Genomic DNA, 26347 nt, shown 5'->3' with positions numbered 1-26347 from the left:
GAATAGCACCTGGGGAGCTGGGGGGTGCCGTTGATGTGGAGCAAGACGCAGCAGTAGAAGAGGACTCAGCCGAGGAGGTTATGGAAGAGGATGGAGTAGGAGGAGTAGAGGAGATGGCAGCAGGCCTGCCTGCAAGTCGTGGCGGTGTCACCAACTCCTCTGCAGAGCCACGCATTCCATGCTTGGCAGCCGTCAGCAGGTTTACCCAATGCGCAGTGTAGGTGATATACCTGCCCTGACCATGCTTTGCAGACCAGGTATCAGTGGTCAGATGGACCCTTGCCCCAACACTGTGTGCCAGACATGCCATTACTTCCTTTTGCACAATCGAGTACAGGTTGGGGATTGCCTTTTTTTAAAAGAAATTTCAGCCGGGTACCTTCCACTGCGGTGTCCCAATAGCTACAAATTTTTTGAACGCCTCAGACTCCACCAGCTTGTATGGTAAAAGCTGGCGGGCTAGGGGGGCGTCTTAACTACTGAAGCGAGAAGTCGCCATGCGTACGCCAGGCATACCGTACGCAACATGCAGGAGGCAGATGGAATCCTGGGGCAACTGGGTCTCCCCCCGGACTCGCTACTCACATCGAAGCCTCCAACAAACTCCACGCTCCCTCCATATTGGGGCAACGCCGAGGCTCCAACATTTGTACCTGGAAACCTAGCCGGGACATCATGCACAACTTGAATGGAAAACGGGACTAACAGGTCAACCCTGCTTACGGAGACTCTGAGGTCATTGATCGTGTCAAGAGGAGGGGAACAACTTCAAAAATAGATTCCTGTCAAATTCTTAAAAAAAACGTGCAAACATGAATCTTGAAAGTACAGAAAGTACAGTGCTTAATCGTATTGGTGTACTAATTTCCAGTATATCTAAAAATGTTTTACATATTTTCTGATTTTAATTGCCATGTGTACCTTTCGTATGCCCATGTGAAACGTTTTACCATTTAGGGCCCGAGTGGGGTCATTTAAACAGATCATACCTCAAGTGCAGAGTGCGTTTAATCCGACTCGTTAATGTTAGTTATTCACTAAGCTTAGTGAAAACATAGTTGGCTTAAAGATGTTTTCGATTCAAGTTCTTGTGCCCCACAGTTCAAATTAACATTCAAATGACAATTCATGACAGATCACACAAGTGAATAGCCCTGCCAATGTCGTCTCAGAATTTTTTGGTTATCTAAGAAGAAATAAAAATGCATATCAACGAAAAATGCTGGTGGGCTAATAGTTCGGACAAGCCAACTGTCAGACGCTGGGCAAGGGGGTGACTTTGTGACATTGGCTTCTTACGCTCAAACATGTCCTTGACAGACACCTGACTGTGGGAAGATGAGCGGGAACTGCTCAAGGCGAGAGACGGAGTGGCGGATGGTTGAGAGGGGGCAAGGACGTGGCTGAAGATGCTGGACCAGGAGGAGGATGGCGGCTTTGAGTTTGTGTGCTGCTTGTACTCATGTGTTGATCCCATAGGCGTTTGTGATGTGCGATCATGTGCCTACGCAAAGCAGTTGTACCTAAGTGGGTGTTGGACTTCCCACGACTCAGTTTCTTTTGGCACAGGTTGCAAATGGCATCGCTGTTGTCACAGGCAGACACACCAAAAAAATGCCACACTGCTGAGCTCTGCAATGACAGCATTCTGGTGGTGGACACAGCATGCGTTGATTGGCGTGCTGTCGAGCTGACCCCGGGTGCCGATGCATGCTGTCTGACTATGCCACTAGCTCCTTGCGACGACCTCCCCCTGCTTCCAACTCGTCTCCTCCTCCTCTCTGTCTCCCCATCTGAACTTTCGCCCTGTTCTTCTTCTCTTCTAGCGGGCACCCACGTGACATCCATGGACACATCGTCATCATCAACCGCTTCACTTGTATCTGACAACTCAGCAAAGGAAGCAGCAGCGGGTACAACATCATCAGCATCACACCGTACGTCCATGTGTGTAATGCTGCCTGCCTGAGACATAGACCAGATATGAGTGGCACTTTGAAGTAGCAGAGGTCTGCAGAGTACACGCTGTAGGCCTGACACACCCGCTTGAAGACAACTAACTGCTATTTAATCTATAACAGTGAAAAAAGTTTTTTCTTTGTAAAGGCACGCTATAGAGACACCAGATATGAGTGGCAACTGTCAAAGTACACTGGCAGGGTTCTGCAGGGCACACGCTGAAGGCCTGAAACACCCGCTTTAAGGACACTGACTGCTATTAGCTTACACTGGAAAACTGTTTTTCTTTGTAAAAGCACACTACAGAGACACCAGATATAAGTGGTGGCACTGGGCAAATGGGCACAGTATCCACTGAGCCTGACACAGAAGCTGGCAGACAACTAACTGCTCTTCTTCAATCTATTACAGTGAAAAAACATTTTTGGTTTTAAATGCAAGCTTAAGCTATTGTGACACCAGCAGTGAGTGAGTGGTGGCACTGGGCAAATGGGCACAGTATGCACTGTGAGCCTGACACAGAAGCTGGCAGGTAGGCAACTGCAATTACATTAAACAACAACAACAAAAAAGCAGACTGACGTTCTAGCCCTAAAAAGGGCTTTTTGGGGTGCTGTTCTTACATCAGAGATCAGATGAGTCCTTCAGGATTGTAGTGGACACTGAATACCCTAGCCTAGCTATCAATTTCCCTATCTAATCATCAGCAGCTACACTTTCCCTCCTCTCACTAAGTATGCAGCTTCAGAATGAATCTAAAATGGATGCTGGGAGGGAGGTGGGAGGGTCTGCTGCCGATTTGCTGGAATGTGTGTGCTGACCGTGAGGCACAGGGTCAAAGTTTGCTCAATGATGACGAATAGGGGGCGGATCGAACCGCCCATGTGTTCGCCCGCGGTGGCGAACGCGAACACGCTATGTTCGCCGGGAACTATTCGCCGGCGAACAGTTCGGTACATCACTATTGTCTTTCACTAGTCTGTACTAATCTTATTGAGATAGATATATATAGATATACAGGGAGTGCAGAATTATTAGGCAAATTAGTGTTTTGACCACATCATGCTCTTTATGCATGTTGTCTTACTCCAAGCTGTATAGGCTCGAAAGCCTACTACCAATTAAGCATATTAGGTGATGTGCATCTCTGTAATGATAAGGGGTGTGGTCTAATGACATCAACACCCTATATCAGGTGTGCATAATTATTAGGCAACTTCCTTTCCTTTGGCAAAATGGGTCAAAAGAAGGACTTGACAGGCTCAGAAAAGTCAAAAATAGTGAGATATCTTGCAGAGGGATGCAGCACTCTTAAAATTGCAAAGCTTCTGAAGCGTGATCATCGAACAATCAAGCGTTTCATTCAAAATAGTCAACAGGGTCGCAAGAAGCGTGTGGAAAAACCAAGGCGCAAAATAACTGCCCATGAACTGACAAAAGTCAAGCGTGCAGCTGCCAAGATGCCACTTGCCACCAGTTTGGCCATATTTCAGAGCTGCAACATCACTGGAGTGCCCAAAAGCACAAGGTGTGCAATACTCAGAGACATGGCCAAGGTAAGAAAGGCTGAAACACGACCACCACTGAACAAGACACACAAGCTGAAACGTCAAGACTGGGCCAAGAAATATCTCAAGACTGATTTTTCTAAGGTTTTATGGACTGATGAAATGAGAGTGAGTCTTGATGGGCCAGATGGATGGGCCCGTGGCTGGATTGGTAAAGGGCAGAGAGCTCCAGTCCGACTCAGACGCCAGCAAGGTGGAGGTGGAGTACTGGTTTGGGCTGGTATCATCAAAGATGAGCTTGTGGGGCCTTTTCGGGTTGAGGATGGAGTCAAGCTCAACTCCCAGTCCTACTGCCAGTTTCTGGAAGACACCTTCTTCAAGCAGTGGTACAGGAAGAAGTCTGCATCCTTCAAGAAAAACATGATTTTCATGCAGGACAATGCTCCATCACACGCGTCCAAGTACTCCACAGCGTGGCTGGCAAGAAAGGGTATAAAAGAAGAAAATCTAATGACATGGCCTCCTTGTTCACCTGATCTGAACCCCATTGAGAACCTGTGGTCCATCATCAAATGTGAGATTTACAAGGAAGGAAAACAGTACACCTCTCTGAACAGTGTCTGGGAGGCTGTGGTTGCTGCTGCACGCAATGTTGATGGTGAACAGATCAAAACACTGACAGAATCCATGGATGGCAGGCTTTTGAGTGTCCTTGCAAAGAAAGGTGGCTATATTGGTCACTGATTTGTTTTTGTTTTGTTTTTGAATGTCAGAAATGTATATTTGTGAATGTTGAGATGTTATATTGGTTTCACTGGTAAAAATAAATAATTGAAATGGGTATATATTTGTTTTTTGTTAAGTTGCCTAATAATTATGCACAGTAATAGTCACCTGCACACACAGATATCCCCCTAAAATAGCTATAACTAAAAACAAACTAAAAACTACTTCCAAAAATATTCCGCTTTGATATTAATGAGTTTTTTGGGTTCATTGAGAACATGGTTGTTGTTCAATAATAAAATTAATCCTCAAAAATACAACTTGCCTAATAATTCTGCACTCCCTGTACATATAATGCATTGCTAAACAAATACACACACCACTCAAGCCATAAGACTTGCTTCTCCCAAAGAAATCCCAAATTTTTGCCTCATAATTCCACTTTATACATAAAGTGGAATTATGAGACAAAAATGTGGTTCTTTGTTGAGCTCATTTGCATATGCCCACCCAGAATCCCTTGCAGTAGTGAGAGCACTGTTAACGTGAGATTTCCTGTAGGAAAATCAAGTCTTACGGCTTTACTGGTTTGTGGATTTGTGTTTAGCAATGTATTAACTATCCACTTACGTCAGGTGGAAGGGGTTTTCTTTTGGTACATAGGTGTATACAGCGGCGTACATACCGCGGTCGCAGCTGCGATTTTGTCTGTGTGTGTCGATGTGTATGTATCTGTGTCTCTGTATATGTGTGTCTGTGTGTGTGTGTGTATGTCACTGTGTCTGTCTATATGTATGTGTACCTGTCTGTGTGCGTCTCTGTGTGTGTGTTGGGGGGCCCACGATCAGTTTTGCACCGGGGCCCTATGGATTGCTTGTACGCCACTGGGTGTAGAATATATATACACACACTAAATAAGCAGTGTTTAACCTTCTGCAGTTACTGAACTACAGTTCCCATTATGCTTACACAGCCAAGCAAAGAAAATGGGATCTGTAATCGACAGACGTCAAATTATCTGGTGTGATGCGTGCATTTAAAACATTTTATATTTTTATTAACTATATAATTCAGAAAAGCCATTATTCAGAAAAGAAAGTGAACAACACTGAAGAATAGCTGCAATGGAAGCATACAAAGTTAGTGAACTTCTACAATACAACTGTCTGGCCTAAAACAACAATTACTTGGAAGTGTTAACCAGGGAATAGGGGAAACAGATGTTCTGGGTGCAGGACACCACCTTAAATGAGCTTAAGATATTACAGGGATGGGAGTATTCCTTTATCTTCAAATGTAATGCTTTGCTGTTTTTAACAGTCATTTAAGAATAAAACTGAATTTATAAGTTTATCTATATTTCACACAAAAATAAAATACATGAATTACAGATTTGAAATCTTAATTGTTTGGCAATAATTTGGTTCCTACTTTAAAGGTCTTGCTTTTATAAACAGACAATGTACATGCCATCATTGCTCTGCTGTTAAATCTATTATAAATGTGATATGGAAACATAGAATAAGCATAACCTCATAAAGCACAGATGCTAGTGAATGTTGTTAAACAAGTGCAGTTTCTGGTGAAAGGTCCGCATCATGGGGGGAGAGAGAGACACACACACTTTGAAAAAAGTGCAAGTGAAGATAAACGGGTCAACATATCTGATAGTAATCAAAATTTATTTTTTTTTTAAACAAAAAACAAAAACAAATTTAAATAAACATTGAATATTCTAGACATTCATCCATTTGCATCTACTTTAAGACCATTTTAAATTAACACAGAATTTGGAATTCAAATTTTCTGCTTGCAATGTTTCTGAACGCTGAAAACAAAGTCGTCAAAAAACAAAACACAAAACGATTCAGCACTGTGCTTTAGGAAAGTTTAACTTTCCCTCAATGAGCAGATCTATGAGAAGTGCAAATCATTAGAAATATAGTAATATCTAGAAAACATAACGGAAGTCTGTTCAACCTTCATTTTGTAGATACACTGCTTAAAATTGGTGATCGCCCAGCCAGACGTTTATACTGGAGATCCTCCTTGCAGTGTAACGGATGGCATCAACCAAACTTCAATGCACAAATCGGAAAAACAAAACAAAACAAAAACTATAGACAGAAACTTTAACAAAATTGAAGGGCGCTTCATTGTGCGCACTCGTGGGTCACCACTAGACGGGCTTGTAATGTGCTATTTCCTCAAGGACAATTTTCCCTGATTCATTAAAAGAAAGTGAACATGAAACAGAAGCCTTACCCCACTGATTCTGAATATAAATGCCCATCAAACATAAAATATGATGTCCTAAGGCAAAAAAAACATTAAAGCTGGCTAAAATAGATTTGGCCATAGATCTTTCTTGATTTGGTGTGTGATTATCAACATTTGGGCAATTCAATATATTGGCTCAGAAAAGGTAATTAACTGCCCAGTTATTTGAATTGGAGATCATTATTGCTATTAAAAAAGGTAGATTAAGATCTCCGACATTAAATACTTGCCACTTTCTAATAAGTAGCTATGACACCAGTGATTGCAATAATGCTTGAAGTGGGATGGGGCACAACATAACGTATGTATATATATTTATTAAAGGCTTATTTGTATTCTATTCACTTCTTCAATGTGCATGTACATAACCATTAGGAGTCCAGTTCACCACAGTTTCAAGAAAAACTAGACCAGGTTTAAACTAAAGCCAATGATTACAAAACAGTTGCAGGAACAAATATACAGCATGCATATACAGTTTGGTAAGTTTTTTTTTTTGTTTTTTTTTTTTTAAAGTCATTATACAAGTAAACAAATAAAAAATATCCAAATGTAATAACAAAATTCAACTATGTTAAAGCATACAACCCAATAGTAGACTTGTTTGACAGCTAATAAATTAAAGACAGTGTAGCGTTCTTTAAATTCATATGTACATTCATACGTTATATATTTAAATACATATTAAATATATATATATATTTATATATTTACAATATTTACTATGATTTCCATTTTGAGTAGTATACATGCATTAAAAAATATACTAAATGTCTCAAAATTCCTTTTTTTATTAATTTGTATGTGGCGTACGAAAATAGTTTGTGTGTGAAATGGTTTGTCTACGGTATTCTTGCATTTGTAAAAAGAAGGGGGGGAAAAAATAAATAAAAAAATAAGCATACTGAATCAAAAATTACCTCACCAGGAGGAAACTTAGTGCTAAGGGATAAAGCCATTTACAGCATAACAAGCAATGGTCTTAAAATGGACCATGAATCAAAGATCTTTTACAGCAGAAGTGAACCTCTGCATATCTGTAGCCTTGAATAGGTGGGCTTTAGATGATGGATGTTGCATTTCTACAATAGCTGTGGAGTCACAGTTGCCTATATATGTGGGCATGATTGGCTGTAGGTAACCATTAAACACAGTCTACTTTTGGCTCATTGCAGTAACAGCTAGGGAGAAAATCCCATTGTTCTAAACAATGCAGGTCAATATTAAACACTTTGCGTGTTTGTACAGAATTTATCCAGTTCACAAACAAGTTGTTATCTATTGACAATTAGATTTACTCCGCAGAGGTAGCCAAACAGCACATTAGAAATCTAGTAGCTGTTATTAAATGTTTTGTTTGCAGCATGTACACAATCAAATAGATCTATATAAAAGAAAAAAAAAAAAGGTACCGTATATTTATTTGCCTAACTCAGTCCCTCTTGGGATGCCCTCTTCCACAAGAAAAAATAAAAAAAAAATAATAGTGGTTGAAATTATGCGAAGCAAATAGAACAGTCACTTTTAGATTTCTAAATAAGCTTGCCGTTTTAGCTTAACATCACAATGATTTTCAGAGGTTGCATGAATTGGAATTTTGCGCCTCTGATCAGGTAGGCTTTTAATATGGTTCGATCAAAGATGGCCATAGCCATCCACTAACGTCTGCTACAGCGAATTTATAAAATGTAATCTATACATTGTGCCAGCAAAAACACCAGCAAATATCCAGATTAAACTTTACACTTCACATAAATGTGGATGTCAGATTTTGGATGCACATGCACCCATTGTATTCTAGAGCTGCGCATTACTCCATCTTTTTTTTTTCTTGTTTTGACATTCACTGCGCGGTTATACTGTTACTACATATTGAATCAGTGCAGGCAGATTTTCTGCCTCTTACTACATAGTGAATTGTACAGTTCAGAATGGCTACAAGACATGGAATGAGGCTGTATAATAATGCATGCAGCCATATGTTTACTTTATGGTTTAGAATTTACTTCTATGCAGCTGGCATAAGGTAGATATTAAAATATTTGCTGGCAAGTTGGCATGACGTGCCCTTTAAGCTGTTCAGTGAGTAGAATAGTGGACTCCAATGTCAAAGACTAACAGTGCAGACTGTGTTATAAGTGTAATTTAAGTAAAGAGAAATAAAAAAAATATGCAATAATCAATATGCAATAATCATTAAAAATGCACTCTTTTTTTTTTTAAATATAAATATCCATTAACATTGCAATACTAGAGGGGTCTGCTACAATCCTTCTAGCAATCAAAGATTAAGGATATGTTCCCCTACCTGAAAAGGGCATCAGCTGAGAGGAGATTACAATTAACCTTTCCAAAGATAAGCTCCTCTTATTTCCTTTAAACTGTAAAGGAAGAATTATTATTATTTGCTTCCCATGCAGTTATTGCAGAATATTTTTAATGATTTCAGGTTTTCTCCCAGTGTACGCAAACAAAACATTTATCGCCCACATATGGTCCAGGTTACAAAACAGTTTGTTTTCACAGATTCAAGTGCCATGCAAAATAAATTAAACATCAGATAGCAAAACATACATGTAATAAAACTATTCAAAAGGTAGTTTTTTTCCTTTAAAAGCATTTGTATAAACAATTTATAATACTTTTTCATTTTATATTCTTTTTTTTGTCTCTTTTCTTTTTTTTAATATTTATATATCTATATATACAGTCAGAGGTCCACAGCTATACATCTAGGATTTCTTCTGCAGTGCCCCCACATCGTAACCTATAGCGTCCTGTCCTCCAGCTTATAGTGGGGTCCCATAAGGCAGAGAGAAATATGTAGATGGTCATGGATTCTCGTATGAACCAGGCAACTGCATAATCCAATTTTGAAAACGTAAGCGGTCCTCCCTGCAAGAAAGGCAAAAAGGTATTCTTAGCTCACTGCTAGATGGTATGCCAAACTAAAAGCAATCAATTGTTCTCTAGATCCTTCTTTGATCAATGTATAGGGATCAAATAACGTGAACACATGGCTCAGTCATACACTACCCTTTTGTAAGAGCTCACATACATCATTAATCACATTTGAGCACTTAAATGCTTCTTTTTCCAGCTTATAAAATGATATGCGGAAAACATTAGGCACCAAAGTAAATCTATTCGCGCACAGGAAGTATCTTCATCCAGCCATCAATGGTGAAATGTTTGAGTAGTCCCACTGCTAGAGGAAGGTTATTTTCAATAATTTAATCAGTCATTACTGCCTTTTCGTGTGTAAGGTTTACTGACTCAACTGCTTTTGTGTTTCAGATGTACTGAAGTAAATTAAAAGTAGACTGATGGGGATAGGGAAAATACACTATGGTTGTTATATGAATTTCAATAATTTCAGAAATAATTACTCATTGTTGTTACTGTGTTAGGTGTTCTATTAACCAGATTGGGGCAACGTGTATATCTTGTTCCTAAATGAGATCTGCAATTAAAGAACGAAACAAGACCACGCCAGAATTATACTGAGAAGGTTGCAGAAGAATAGACACCGATCAAACTTTAATATATTAACCCTTAAATATAAAAGGCCTATCCCTCATGTTATGATATAGAGATTTGCTAAACACCGTACCACTTACTTTGGAATCAAAAGGGACAAAGTTCTAGTAGGGCAATCACCATGGAAACCAATAGAATGTATGTGTCAACAGCTCCACTTTTAGAAACACCATCGCATGGAAGCAACAGTAAGCATCTGAGCTACACTGCATGGTTGCTAGCAAATTCTACAATTGGATTTTGAAATTAAATCGGATGCCATTGCAAAGCAGTCACAGTTTCCAAGAACACCATTCCTATGTGGCAATCTACCCATTAAAGTATACTACCTTGAACCTTCCAATTCTAACCCAGTTCTTCAAAAGGATTGGTAACAGATACAAAAGATTTAAGTATTACATAGCTTTCAACTTATGTATATAAAACTGACATACCTGGACACCACGAAGTTGAATGTAATCAAATATGAACCAAGCCAAACAGTGACACATGAAAAACACCATAATGTCCCACCGGAAGATGTAATGTGCTGCCCAGCCAATTATTAAACTGGCAACAAAACATTCAGAGATGGGTTCACAGACGATTGTGGCAGGAAGCATGTTAATCCTCAGTTTTGCCCACCTGAAAGACAGCATGTAAACATATGTATTAAAGAGACTACATTAAGAAATTTGGCTGAACAAATAGTATTGAATAAGAGTCATCAGAATGTAAACGCTATGACCCGATATCTCAATGAAATCTTATTACTAATTATTCTAATAAACACCTATATGCAGGCTATATATTTTCCAGAATTTCCAAGTTGGAGAAATAGAATACAGATTACTCACACTACTTTACCCCCTCAACTACTACTAAAATAGCATGTTTATAATGGCTACCCCAACAGAGCTATTAAATGGAGACACTATGCACTATAACCACTACAGTGTGCTGTAGCGGTTATGGTGCCATGAGAGCACCGGCACCTCTTCAATGTATGTAGTCAAACCATTTAAGACTGTTCGACTTCTTACTTGGGATAGGACAGGTCCAACTCTGTGTCACCACTACAGCCAAGTTGAGTGCAGGGCTTTGCTTAAAAGAGCTAACAGACAGGTAAGCAGGATTTTCATACTCTCCTGGAGGCTGCAGAGTAATGGGGAATGGCTACAGCGAGCAGTAGTATAGTGTTTGGAGTGTTCCTTTAAGGTATTTTCTACAGATTCTATTCTGCCAGATAATTTCCTTAGTAAGCAACTGCACATACATCATTAGGGTTTAAAAATTGTTCATGTCTTGTTGATAAATTAAGTTTTAGGAGTGTGCTCAGCTCAGCATGAGAAGCAAAATGAGAGGAATAAACAGGACTACCGCTGACTAAAAGATTCAAAAGATGTAAAATTAACAGCAAAATACTGAAGAAAAATAGAAGAGCTACTCCATTAATCACAAATGGAAGGAGGTGTTTCCTGTTAGGAGCACAGAACACAATATTTGTTTTGAAGGAAAGTCTTCCTGTGTCTATGAAAAATAAACAATTGTGGCTCTGTGTGTGTGGATGTTTTCTGCAAGGTTAATCCTCTGAGCAAAGGGAAAATCCAACATCCTAAGCTTCCCAGTGTGGAGCATAACAGGAGCTGCATTTGTGAACTGTCCATCGCATTCACGTGCCTCATCAGTATCTAAACAGAGCAGCAGTGAGCTTTTATTTTCAGCTGTGTCCAATGCCTTTCAATTAGCACATTAACACTGGGGCCAACGTATTGTTTGGATTCAAGTATTTCCTACTGGGCACTCACTGTTTCGAGTTTAGAGAGTATCCTATGGTGTACCTGAACGCATTAATGGAAAGTCAAAAATCACAAAACAAAAACTATAAAACAAGCTATTTACCTGATCATCCGTGACTGAAACTGGGATATGGAATATGAGCCTGAATTCTGCATTGCCACTTGTGTAGCCATAGAAAACTTCCAACCCCTGAAAAAAGAAGAAACCAATCAGTTTGTGTCAATACTCCCTAAAATACATTGGCCTTAAATTCGAATTTTTGATTGTGAAGCAAGTATAAATCCACCCATTACAACCTATATGAAAAGAGGAAATATTATATTCATTTTAGAGCAAGTCAGAATTTTTAAATAATAGTCACTAAAAACTTCCTAGGATGAAGTAGTTACACAGTGATCTAGGTTAAAAAAAAAAAAACTCAAGTCCATCAAGTTCAACCTTTAAACTGATTTGTTAATGCTGTTGATCAAAAAGGGGGAGAGAGAATTCAAGCAATGGCCAATTGTGCCATATAAAGGGGCGTGTGAAAATTCCCTTGACTCCATAATGGAAATCAGATTTCACTTTGGATCAACAACCTGCTTATATATATTATATATATATATATATATATATATTCATTATATCCATGAATATTATGTTTTTTAGAAAAACAAGCGCTACAGCACTGGGTCTCAATGTGGAATTACTAGATTTTTTGAATAGCATTCTTTTCCTAATTCGGAGAATATGCTGCATATTTGTTCTTTTTTTATTCTGCCACTGTTTTACACAAACAGAGTACAAATCAGATCAGAAACAAAAAAACGTGGATAGTCTTTCACTTTGTCCAAGCTATCCTTTCATTCGATTAGCATTCAACTTGCATATAATGAGTTTTAGAGTATATAAATGTAGAGAACGCAATAAAAATCATATCAATTTCTTAGCCCTTATTGCAAGTGTCATTAGTGAGAAGCCACAAGTTCAGCAAATTTTAGTGGCATATAGCCATAATTCTCAGCAAGTTTCTAATTTATTTTTTCCAAAGGAAAAAAACTCCACATCGAGTGCATACACAGGACAAGCATTATTTAATAGTAGTGCTACCGATGCCTCCAATGACTACTAATGAATGATCAGCGTATACATAGATGTATAGGACATTTTCATACATATACACACACATACATATACATACATATACATACATATATATATATATATATACATACATACATACATACATACATACATACATATATATATATATATATATATACACACACACACATTATATATAAAAGAAACCAAGAGGGCTGCACTCACCTGAACATGCATACATTATAGGGTGCTGCTGGGGCCAAAATATACAAAATACAGAATCCAGCGTACTCGCTTATTAACTAAACAGTGATTTCAAATCTTACAGATTGTAATAGTTTTATTTAAAAACACCTCACCTAGGCAAAAAATTATGGGAATTTAGTTGCATTATATGATCATAAATTGCATAAGCCTGCCAACTACTTCAAAGTACCCCATATTCGGCAGGTCCTATCCTAATAGCAGCCTAATGCTCGCTCTTATAAGATTAATCCACTTACTTGGGAAATACTTCCTTACTGGGACTCTCTGCAAATCAAGGCTAAATAGGGTCCTGGAATGAGGCACCTGTAACAGGGTGCGCTGGATTCTGTATTTTGTATATTTTGGCCCCAGCAGCACTTTATAATGTATGCATGTTCAGGTGAGTGCATCCCTCTTGGTTTCTTTCATATATTTGGGAGTCCCAGGCCAACTCCTTGGTTTTGCACCCCTCCCTGTTACAGGTGCCTCATTCCAGGACCCTATTTAGCCTTGACTTGTAGAGATTCCCAGTAGGAAAGTATTTCCCAAGTAAGTGGATTAATCTCATAAGAGCAAGCATTAGGCTGCTACTAGGATAGGACCTGCCGAATATACACAGTTGGCAGGCTTATGAAATGTATGATCATATAGTGTAACTAAACCACAATAATTTTTTGCCTAGGTGAGGTGTTTTTAAATAAAACTATTACAATCAGATTTGAAATCACTGTTTAGTTAATAAGCAAGTGCGCTGGATTCTGTACATTATATATATATATTATTTCATGAGTAGAAGATTTGTGTGCACATGACGAGCTATACTGGAGTGTTAGCTTCAAAAGAAAAACTAGTCCCATTGTGAAACCAGGACTTAAGAGGAATCAGTGGGGACAGCATAGTGGTGTGTTAGTGATGATGCATTTCACACTACAGATAAGATGTCTAGCAGTAAATGGGGGTTGTCACCCATCCGGGACACAGGAGTGAGAGAGGGACCTCAGATGAAGGGCTGTGGGCTAATATAGAAGAATTAGTCACGAGCGGGACAGCTCAATAGTTGAAGTGCTCCCGGTCTTGTACCTCTACCACAGACACAGCAAGTTCCATATGTGATTGGTGCAAAGGCTACTGAACTTACCGATCAGCTATAGCCTTGGCCATAAAATAGTCTTCAGCTATGTACTGAGCAAAGGCAATAAGCCCCCCCGCTTGATCCAGAACTTCTTTTCTCATCAAACAAGACATTCCTGTCACACACTTGATACCCGTTACATTGGCAGAGATGTAGGACCTTGGATGTGAAGTCCCAAAATAAACCTAAGGTACAGAAAATAAAGAAATATAGATTTAACTCAGACATTTCCAAATGTTCCAATCCAGCTGCCATAAACAGATATAGAACAGCAAAGCAATGCTACCTGAAAACTTTTCTATACATTTTGCAAAATGGTGCATCTGGCACAATGCACTTGCCAATTTGAAGTAATTATTTACCTGTTCTAGTGTAGCAGCGAAGCCCTGCCTGTCTGCCACATATGGGAGCCCGTGGACCAAGCCAACTTTCTCTGTCATTTGATTGGCCATGTCCGTCAGTGTGTCAGGTTTCACTGTGAAGTAAAATCAAAATGATTAGAACGTTAACAAACAAAGGTCAGTCAATGAGGCACGTGTTTCTAGAACATAAGGCACCTGCTGGTGCCAGAGAGAACGATAATGTGTGCTGAAAGATGGTAACTGGGTCTTTAATTGTGCTAAAACAATGTAATATCTGGCCATAGAAAACACGGGTTTGGTCAAATATGGGATGTAAGTCTCCAGTAAATGGATCGAATTAATATGATTTGTCAGCACATTTTTATACACATTTATACAGAGGAAAAGGGATGTATTAAAACGAAAATCTTAAAACATTCTGGATACAAAGGAAATCCATGATATTTACAATCCATAAGGTTAAAGGAATGCATTGCATAGTACACAGAACAATAATATATCTCAGATATCACAAGATACCACCAGGAAAGATCCTCAAAGACCTAGATGAGCTTCATATTAAAATAAAAGGAATATCCAATTTCTAAATGCTCTTCAAAACCCATTTCTATCTATTGGAAATACACATACATTAATAAAAGATTTAAAACATGTATAATTGATGAGCAAAATCAATGCAATATGTTCCATTGATTGCAAAGGAAACAACGAACAAACTCCTATTTATACAGAAGGCCCTGAAACAGCTAGTGTATGCACTTTCTAATATACTTTCCTTACTACCGATGCAAAAACGAATCCGTGGCCTAACAGTTTACAGTGATTTGGGAGACATTATAAGGTCAAAATGGCACCGAAATTGTATGCACAGCGCCTAATAAAGAAACATCTTACACTGGGGCGAGGACTGGACAAATAACATTTTACTGAGGAAATGTTCTTTTGAAGTCATTCATGGATCTTGGCATCTTTCAACCCTGAACTTGCAGCGTGCAAGCAATTTCCGTAGTCCACATGGTCAGTGCTACATGTGTGTGTCAATAAAGATTTCCTTGAGTTGAAAAAAGGTGAAACAGTGTGACTTCTTATGGCCGTTAGCTTAAGGATATTTTTAGTTTATGCCATGACCTAAAATAAACTACACACACACATACATATACATATATATATATATATATATATATATATATATATATATATATATATATATATATATATATATATATATACAGTGGGACCTCGGTTTACGAATTTAATGCGTTCTCCGGGACGTTTCTTATTGCGAAACATTTGTAAACCGAAACGCGGTTTCCCATAGGAATGCATTGAAAACCAATTAATCCGTTCTGGAGGTCAGAAATAAGTCAAAATGAGCTGGCATGGAAACCAACCCACAATGCAGAACACACAATAAAAGGCATGCAAACAACAAAGCTCAGCTCCCTACCTTTCCACAGCTTGAGAAATGCACCAAAAAGTCCCAAAACAACTGCAAACAATTTCCAGAATGGCTCCAAAATGTGATGGAAAAGCCGCTCCAACACCTCCACACTCGACGCCACGTGCTACCCACAGGCTCCAGCATGCAGGGGGCAGTGCTATAAACCACCCAGGTGCAATTGTGTATTGCGAAACAAATTTGTAAACCAAGGCATTATTTTTAATGGATTTTCATTTGTAAACCGAAAATTATGTTAACCGAGGCGTTTGTAAACCGAGGTCCCACTGTATATATATACCAGAACTGCCAAAGAAGAGCAAACAGTAGACCTAAAGTAGCAGACTTACGAGAATACTTCTAATTGATCTATTTTGGGAGAAAATCTGAATTTCCCTTGTCAGGTAAGTGAGTAACCATTCATTTCCATGCACAAAGTAAAACAGTACGAGAAAATTAAACAAGGAAGTCATACTGTGCGTGCGCGCCCACACACACACACACACACACACACACACACACACACACACACACACACACAGTTATTTATAGCTCTGTTAAGTAAATATACCCAAATGTGAAGCAGAGATTGAATTGGTTTGCATCGAGAGCGCATGACTCGATATTTTTTCCCCTTCTGGATTAAACATGGTTCTGAACAAATGGCTGTAGTCCATTCTGTTTTGATACAAATATGAAACTTTTGTTTACTTTGTGTGTCCCACAGTATTATTAGTCACAGACTAATGGAAACTTCTACCTCCATCTCTTTAGACATTATTCAATGTATACATAACACAGGTAAAAGCGGCTTGTGCTGGTTTTACTTTGCACTCAGAATCTTTTAAAATTTGGATCTTATTTGGCCGGTAAAAAGGATTTGTTCAGAAAATATCAACAACATGCTGACAGTTATAGCTGTGTTTTAAAGATCGTGACCTTGCTCCAAATCCCAGAAGTACACTGGAAACTCGACTGAAATGTGTCCCTCGACTCGACTGACCTGTCCCGTTAAACGTGCAAAGTAATACATTGCAGTTTTACAGTTTTCTGCAATTTCGTGGAGTTTGACTCCGTGAAACGACGCTGGACATCCTCACACTTTGCATGAGAACATCCAGCCTGTTGAAAAGCCCCATACGAAAGCACTGCACATGCATATTTGGTTTCCCTATTGACTGACATCGGAGGAGGAGCCCGACCCTAGGGACATCAGCATTGGAATTAGGATGAGTGTTTTAAAAGTTTTGGTTTTTTTAAACCCTTTGCATGGCCGTGAAGGGGGTTGGGGGAATGCGGGGGTAGAGGGGCACTATAGTGTTCCTTTACATAGATTGAGAGATACCAAAAGAAGCCGAGAGTAAAGTAAAATCATGAGTTTTAACTTGGTAAAAATCGTCCTGCCCCATATGGTGTATAAAGCTCCAGATCAAGAATGAATGAAGCACAAGCAAGGCAATCAAGATATTCCCTCCACACAAACATTGGCAGGGGTTATATTCAGTAGTTTAGCACTTCTTGGCATTGAAGGCAATGGAGCAATCACAACGGAAACCAAAGAAACATTCCTGCTGACTACACTATTACAAGCACAATAAAAGTAAAGCACCCTTCAACTGGAAACTTTATTTGTGCATCACTCATATGAACAATATTTCATTCATGAGGCCTTAACCCCTTAAGGACACATGACGTGTGTGACATGTCATGATTCCCTTTTATTCCAGAAGTTTGGTCCTTAAGGGGTTAAAGGGACACTATAAGCACCAACACAACTCTAGCTTCATTAAGCCAATTTTGTTTCTCTGCTTTGACTATCCCTTTAACTATATTTACTTTTAGAGTAATTCCAGGCCAAATTTCTAATGAATGAAAGCAATATGCATTCTAACCAGATAAAGACAGATCAGCTTAACGCTATAGGCACCCAGACCTTTTCAGCTCTATGAAGTGGTCTGGGTGCAATGTATATGTCCCCTTAGTCCTGCAATGTAAATCTTTTTATATAAACTGCAAGGATTACATTGTAGGACTAAGACTGTCTCTAGTAGCTCTCAGACAGCCACTAGACGCACTTCCTGCTTGCCAAGTGACTTTTGGTCACTTAAACGACGCTGGATGTCCTCACGTCTTGCACAAGGAAATCCAGTGCATTAGCCCCTCTCCCCCCACCCCCCCATTGTATGACATCGCAGGAGGCAAGGCTCGACCCAGCGCCAAGGGAGATTGGCCCTGTTATCATGTAAGCGTTGTGTTTTTTTTTTTTTTTTTATTTAAACCCTTGCAGTGCACGAGGGTGGACGGGGGCCGCAAGTGAACTATAGTGTAAGGAATATAGATGTGTATTCCTTTATCAAGCAGGTCTACTCCAAACAGAACTGATGAACAATTAAAAGCATTAAAATACAAAAGGTCTTTATTCTTTTATGTAGTTTCTATGCCTAGAGAGGACGATACTAGGTTTATGCCTGGGATAGAGCTTTTTATTACAGCACAGAGGACACGTGTGTAAGTAATGATAGGAATGTTGCTTCCTTCTCACTAGCTACACAGCTGTGGCCACATTTGTCTCATTCTTGTAGAAGAAGAAACAAAGGCTGAAAACAAATGTATGCAATCAGAAGTGAATGGTTGCCACCTGCTTTTAAAAAACTATTAAATAATTAAAACGATTAGATAATTTTCTCAAATTGCTTTAAGTATCACTTTACAATAAAGTAAACTACTCTGGGCTAAAGCAAACGATCCAGCAATGGAAAATAAGCCACACTGATATGCAAGACTCAAGTCATCAAATCAAGTACACTTGTTCTAGTCTTGTGATGCAAATTAAAATCTGATGTACAAAATAAAGAAGAACATCAAACACATACATTGTGGAGACCATGCTGCTAGCAAATGTATACTTCAAAAGCCATTCAGATGCAGGTATAATAAACCCATTTTCCTTGGAAATAAGGAAGGACTGTGTTTAGAGAAAAAATACCATATGAACACCTTTAATTACAAATCTAAAACCATTAAAATTACTATGCATTTACACATATGCTAACACAATGCATAGACTGAAGAGCAGGGCAGTAATGTAAGGAAATCTGAAGCTTAGCTGATTAAAGGGACTCTGGGAGCGCCATTCTCGCTATAGCTTATTGTAGTGATTATGGGGCAAGAAGACTACATACAGTATCTCACAAAAGTGAGTACACCCCTCACATTTTTGTAAATATTTTATTATATATCTTTTCATGTGACAACACTAAAGAAATGACACTCTGCTACAATGTAAAGTAGTAAGTGTACAGCCTGTATAACAGTGCTTGGCCAGTCCATCACCTTTAGCTTCAGCTTCTTTAGCAAGGCAGTGTTCATCTTGGAGGTGTGTTTGGGGTCGTAATGTTGTATTACTGCTATGTGGCACAGTCTCCAAAGTGAGTGGATAGTGCTCTGCTTCAGTATATCACAGTGCATGTTGGCATTCATAGTTCTCTCAAGGAACTGTAGCTCCTTATTGCCTGCAGCACTCATGCAGGCCCAGACCAGGACACTCCCACCACCATGCTTGACTGTAGGCAAGACACACGTCTTTGTACTACGCACCTGGTTCCTGCCACACATGCTTGACACCATTTGAACCAAATAAGTTTATCTTGGTCTCATCCGACCACAGGACATGGTTCCAAGAATCCATGTCCTTAGTCGGCTTGTCTTTAGCAAACTGTTTGCGGGCTTTCTTGTGCATCATCTTTAGAAGAGGTTTCCTTCTGGGACGTCAGCCATACAGACCAATTTTATGCAGTGTATGGTCTGAGCACTGACAGGCTGACCCCCCCACCCCTTCAACCTCTGCAGCAATGCTGTCAGCACTCATACATCTATTTCCCAAAGACAACCTCTTGATATGATGCGGAGTATGTGCACTCAACTTCTTTGGTCAATCATGGTTAGACCAGTTATTAGTGGAACCTGTCCTGTGAAACCGATGTATTGTCTTGCCCACCGTGCTGAAGCTCAGTTTCATGGTCTTGGCAATCTTCTTATAGCCTATGCCCTCTTTATGTAGAGCAACAATTCTTTTTTTCAGATCCTCAGAGAGTTCTTTGCGATGAGGTGCCATGTTGAACTTCCAGTGACCATTATGAGAGGGTGTGAGAGCGATACCACCAAATTTAACACACCTGAGACCTTGTAACACTAATGAGTCACATGACACCGGGGAGGGAAAATGGCTAATTGGGTCCAATTTGGACATTTTCACTTAGGGGTGTACTCACTTTTGTTGCCAACGGTTTAGACATTAATGGCTGTGTGTGGAGTTATTTTAAGGGGACAGCAAATTTACACTGTTATACAGGCTGTACACTTACTATTTTACATTGTAGCAGAGTGTCATTTCTTCAGTGTTGTCACATTAAAAGGTATAATAAAATATTTACAAAAATGTGAGGGGTGTCCTCACTTTTGAGAGATACTGTATGTCCACCAGTACAGCTAAAGCATTTTTTTATTAAATAAACAGGAACTAAGCTTCTTCATTACGATAGCCCCATGATAGTGAGAGGGCAGCAAAAACCAGGGGGTCTGCACTCTTAGCCTTATACCCACTACCACAAATTATAGGGGCTTTCAGGCTTGGAGAGACACTTTATGGAAGTAACTCTAATAAGTAACTAAGTAACTTTATGGAAGTAACTTTATGTAAGTAACTCTACACAGAGGATACTGCAGGTGCAGCATTAAGAGCTATTTAATTAAAGCTATTTAATTAAATAGAGAATGGGGGGGGGGGGGCAAAAGGGAAATAATTATTCTCATAGCTGAAGTCAGCAGCCATCAACTAAAAAGATATGCACACTTAAGAAATACGTTTACACAAAATCTATTTACGTTGTGATATGGAAATGCTTAGAAAAGCAATTGTCAGTAAAACCACTAGTTCCATTTCTGTGATACAAAATAAAATATTTTCCGAGTGGGCCGGGGAAGAGAAAGGTATTAAAAACTTAAGGTCAGCGTCAATGCAGATTTTCATACTGTGCATTACCACTATTCCCTGCACTGCAACTTCTGAGAAGCTATCTATGGTGTTTCTCAGAGGAATAAGATACCCTGAGTAATGCAGGCTTGTGACAGATTTAGAACTGCTCATTACTTTGTCTGCAGAGAACAGCACATCAAACCAGCACAAGACAGTGTGGATGATAAGGAAGGATAAACAGATCTTCACCAGCCCCACTGGACCTTGAAAATCTCATTGAGCTATAAATCATTCCACAGGGAGCTGATTGAGACAATGTTAAAATAGGAAGTAAGTTTATTCAAATCAACAAGATTTTGTCATCCATTCTCCATCACTGGTTTCTTGTGTCTTTGTATTATAGAGCAGTTCAAAGCATATACTTCCAGACACCATTTATTACTGTACATTGGTATCTCAAAGATGCTTTTGCACAATCTATTCCATGTGAATGTAATGAATAAGTTCTCTAACCAAGGTACATACCTTTGATCCCACTATCGCAAATCCATATTAGTTCATATTTTGCAACGTCATAGCCAGGCATTAAGTTGTTTATTTTGGGATTGATGCCAACCTTTTTACCACCTGTGGATTACAGAAAGAAAAAGCACTAAGTCAGCAAATTGCTTATAAATGCACTTTACTACACGATAACTAAATAAGGACCAGAAGAGTCTTACAGTAGTAGCAATCCAGGTGTACTTTGAATACTAGGAGAGATGACAAAGGGAAGCAAAATCGAGGTTTGGGTTTCGAACATAGTTTAGATTCCTGTTGCTCCCCACACCACTTCACTTCACATGCCCAACAAAGGGTTAAGGCAGCTTTCTATTACATAGTGACTCACTCTATTCACAAACCGGACTTTACATAGGACACGAGGCCATGCGTTTAGACTGAAAGAAAGAAGATTTCGTCTAAGGCAAAGGAAAGGTTTTTTTTACTGTAAGAACAATCAGGATGTGGAATTCTTTGCCTGAAGAAGTGGTTTTATCAGAGTCCATTCGGATGTTCAAACAGCTACTAGATGCATACTTGCAAAAACAGAATATTCAAGGATATAATCTTTCAATGTAGGGTAATAACTGCTTGATCCAAGGATAAATCTGACTGCCATTCTGGGGTCAAGAAGGAATTTTTTTACCTAGCTTGTTGCAAAATTGTGCTTCAAACTGTTTTTTTGCCTTAATTGGATCAATAGCAAAAAAACTAATGTGAGGAAGGCTGAACTTGATGGACGCAAGTCTCTTTTCAGCTATGTAACTTGCGGGACAATGTGCTATAAAACAAAACATATCCAGCTAGATTTTAATCTCTGAAATTATTTATTTATCTATCCATCTATAATAAATGAAATCTATCGTAACTGCTGATGCATAAGTGACGATACATTTTTATGGATTGTGAAAAAACAAACAAAAAATACATCATGGAGTCATTGACATTACACTGTATCGGTTGTATTTTGCTCCACAGAAACACCCAGTTTCTATTCCTAGAAGAGATCAGATGCAGCTTGGGCAACCTGGGAGATGCAGATAAGCGGTCTAAAAGTAATTAAAATGGTTTGACACCCTACCATGGGACAGCAGCAACTCTTGACACCATAACAATTATGGTGCTTGGGGCATTCATTTAGAAAGTCCACCATTAAAGGACCACTCTAGTGCCAGGAAAACATACTCGTTTTCCTGGCACTAGAGTACCCTGAGGGTGCCCCCACCCTCAGGGACCCCCTCCCGCCGGGCTCTGGAGAGAGGAAGGGGTTAAACTTACCTCTTTTTCCAGCGCCGGGCGGGGAGCTTTCCTCCTCCTCTCCATCTTGATCGCGACGTCATCGGCTGAATGCGCATGCGCGGCAGGAGCCGCGCTCGCATTCAGCCGGTCGCATAGGAAAGCATTTACAATGCTTTCCTATGGACGCTTGCGTGCTCTCACTGTGATTTTCACAGTGAGAATCACGCAAGCGCCTCTAGCGGCTGTCAATGAGACAGCCACTAGAGGATTTGGAGGCTGGATTAACCCTTATTATAAATATAGCAGTTTCTCTGAAACTGCTATGTTTATAAAAAAAAGGGTTAATCCTAGAGGTACCTGGCACCCAGACCACTTCATTAAGCTGAAGTCGTCTGGGTGCCTAGAGTGGTCCTTTAACCAAGACCCACAGTCTATTTTTACCCAACTTTTATAAAAGGATGCAATATGTTTTTATTGCTTTTATTTTATTTTGTAGTTTGATCTCTCAAAACGTACACGTAAAGGCATGCATTGTACCTTGTAAGCCATTCTATACAAACATAGGAAGAGATGTAAAAACCTACATTTCCAGTCAACAGAGTAACAGTTGTTGAAGAATTGCAGGGGTATAGTGGAAATGTGCAGTTCGAGCTATTAATTATTCATAGCTGGCAGAAAAGATTGGCATGATTAAAAGCACAGAGTCCTCTATAGTCAGCTAGGCAGTTTTATTAAAACTCAGCTGTCTCTAAGGCATGGAGGCCGTTTATGATTTGCTTGCATGCCAAATTCTCTGTTAATGCAAACACTGCTTTGTGATGCATCTTTAGAGGAGTCTAAGGAGTTTTCCTTCATCAGCAGAACTTACAGAGCATCAGCCAGGCAATACCACAGAGAGACAATAAAAACCTGCCAATCACATTAAAACAGCTCTGCTGCCTTTATCGGATATGTCGAAATTTGTTCACAGATGGAGAAGATTCACAATCTAATGGAGATATATATATTTTTTTATTAATGCATTTGCAATAGACTTCCTTAACTGCTCACTTTGTGTGCAATGGAATAATAATTAAAAAGCCACCACACCCAATAAATGAGAGTAAAAGGCTAAGTCTTTCTTAAGTATCTCCACCTCTAACAGCAGATAAGGAAGTCCTGGAATACAGATATCAGATGTTGTACTCTAACAGCACTGCAGTAATTTCTTTTAATAGGGTTTCAGTGTGGTGTGTCATGGATTCCAAGCATGAATGATCAAGCAAATGAGAGAGAGAGAGATTCGGGTGCAACTGCTTCCACTGGGAAAGTCCAGAAGCATTAATAGAATATTGCATAGGATGGTATGTGCTGCTGCTATTGACAAATATAAGCGGAGTTTTTTTAAATTGTTATGTTTCATGATTATGCAGTAACTGGCTTTCATAAATGAACACTAGACCTATTCATCTCAATGAAGTGATCTGAGTGCCTTGTTCTGTAGAAAATGCAATGCTTACATTGAAGGGTTTAAAGGGACACTATAGTCACCTGAACAACTACAGTTTAATGTAGTTGTTCAGGTGAGACCTATAGCTCCCTGCAGGCAATCTAATGTAAACACTGTATTTTCAGAAAAAATACAGTGTTTACGCTGAGTGATAGTAATACCTCCAGTGGCCGTCACTCAGACTGCCACCAGAGGGACTTCCCATCATGGCCTAAAAAGGCCATGTACACGTTAGATGTATTAAAATAAGTCTGACGTGTGCAGGAGAGAGAAGGCACTGCGTGCGCGCCTTCTCTCTCCTGCCTTTCAGCAGAGGAGAGGGGTCGGGCAAAGACCGCGAGCTGAGAGTCAGCTCAGCTCGCGGCCGTGCACACCACGCGCATGCGCGGTAGTGCGCTCAGGACTTCATAGGGCGGCATGAATGCTGCCCTATGAAGTATGTGCGCATGTGTGGCGAAGCCGCGCATGCGCACAAGGGAGCAATGACGCTTCCGTATGGAAGCGTCTGATTGCTCCCTGCTCGCGCCCGCCTATTTTGTCATTTTTACTAAATAGGGGGCGCGGCTTCACGAGGCTCCCGGCACTGGAACGAGGTGAGTAAAAAGGGCTGTCTGGAGTGTCCCTTTAAACTCCACTAGTTAAATTAGATGATTCTATGCTTTCATATGGGAATTTGACTGGCTGAGATCATCAATCTTGATTATCTCAGAAATGGAAGCAGGATGACAGCATGGAGACCAGCACTATGAGATAGAAAGGCAAGTAAAACCAATGTTTTACTCTTTACAGGTGGGGGCACTATAGTGCTTGTTTAAAGAAGGCTTTGTTCTGTTATCAGGGTATGCATATTATAAGAGCTTATTCTGCAGTGTAAGAGAGCACTGGGATCAAAACGTAATGCCTTCAGATAAACTTTAATCTTCTCTTTATATTAAATATTGGCATTGTTGAAGAGATCCTTTGCCTACATTTCCACACCCTATTTCTGACAACCATATTTAAATCGGACACCATTTTGCAAGCACCCATCCATTTGCACAATTTCCAAAAGAGCACATGGTTTGAGAAAAGCAACAGATAGTTACAAAATATTTAGCATTGAGCCAGATAACAGACAATCCAATAAAAGATGCATACATATGTGTCAAAAAGAGGAGGGGTCAAATTTATTTCACATTAACAATAGCAGGGTCGAAAAAACCTGAAGTATTCTGAGTAAATATAATCTAATGCATTTATTATGGGCTCTTACAAACTGACTATATAACTTCCAATTAAGTATAGAGAGGACTGAATGAACGACGACTAATCCAACCTTACTCTAAACAAGATGTGTGTCAACTTGCTTATAGTTAAAGACAGGCTATTCAGATCTAGGGTTGATTATCCAAAGGCCTGAATAATTCTGAAATGCAATCGAGGAAGTTTGTTTTCATTTAAGTTATTGTTTAATCAGCTACGGTCTCCTAGATTATGCAGTCAACTCTGCTACATCACAGTGGGAGTCATTTTGTTTTCTAGATAGTTATTTACTCTATAATGGCAAGCCCTTTTAGTCTGCATCACTCCACACTATACAAGGCAACAAAATGACATTTAACAGCCACAGAATGCAGACATCACAGGATACTGCAGTATAGTCACAGTAAACCAACATGTGGTTTGGCTGTATTGTCAGGGAGGTTATATTGAGATACTATTGCAAGATTTGGTAAAACATGATCGATTTCAAAATAAAGCCCTATAAGCATGTAGAAAATAAAACCAATGTAAGCATTGCCTGATTTTTGCCTGCAAATTAAAACAAATACAAATAATTGTTGCTTACCTATAAATAACTTGGCATCCACATTTGGGTACTTGCCAAGCAGCTTTTTACATACATCCACTGCTGGGTCATCAAGATCTTGCACACAAAGAAGGATTTCAAACTGGAAAACAGGTAAATAGATAAACGTTAGCATAGAACTTTTAAAGAAAGTTTTTTGTTCTTCTACTCATTCAATAGAGGGATAGAAAGGCAACAGGCAAAGGGAAAAAAATACAACACA

The 26347-nt window shown here is 39.4% G+C and overlaps 1 protein-coding gene across 1 annotated transcript in view; it reads right to left on the bottom strand.

Moving 5' to 3' along the window:
• Window positions 1-5856: 5856 nt before the first annotated feature.
• The window catches only part of UGCG (UDP-glucose ceramide glucosyltransferase), a 52461-nt gene continuing 31970 nt past the window's right edge, over window positions 5857-26347 (bottom strand). The window contains exons 3-9 of the mRNA XM_063455295.1: window positions 26125-26227; window positions 21554-21655; window positions 14616-14728; window positions 14260-14438; window positions 11895-11981; window positions 10448-10637; window positions 5857-9368 (exon numbers count right to left, since the gene is read on the bottom strand). Of these exons, the coding sequence (XP_063311365.1) occupies window positions 9198-9368; window positions 10448-10637; window positions 11895-11981; window positions 14260-14438; window positions 14616-14728; window positions 21554-21655; window positions 26125-26227 (945 nt within the window). The 3' untranslated portion in view covers window positions 5857-9197. The remainder of the gene's footprint in view (window positions 9369-10447; window positions 10638-11894; window positions 11982-14259; window positions 14439-14615; window positions 14729-21553; window positions 21656-26124; window positions 26228-26347) is intronic.

Source organism: Pelobates fuscus, chromosome 5 (assembly GCF_036172605.1).
Source record: "Pelobates fuscus isolate aPelFus1 chromosome 5, aPelFus1.pri, whole genome shotgun sequence".
In the NCBI taxonomy this organism is placed as follows: Eukaryota; Metazoa; Chordata; class Amphibia; order Anura; family Pelobatidae; genus Pelobates; species Pelobates fuscus.
The sequence above is the reverse complement of the archived record's forward strand: the minus strand, read 5'-3'. Positions and strand labels throughout refer to the sequence as shown.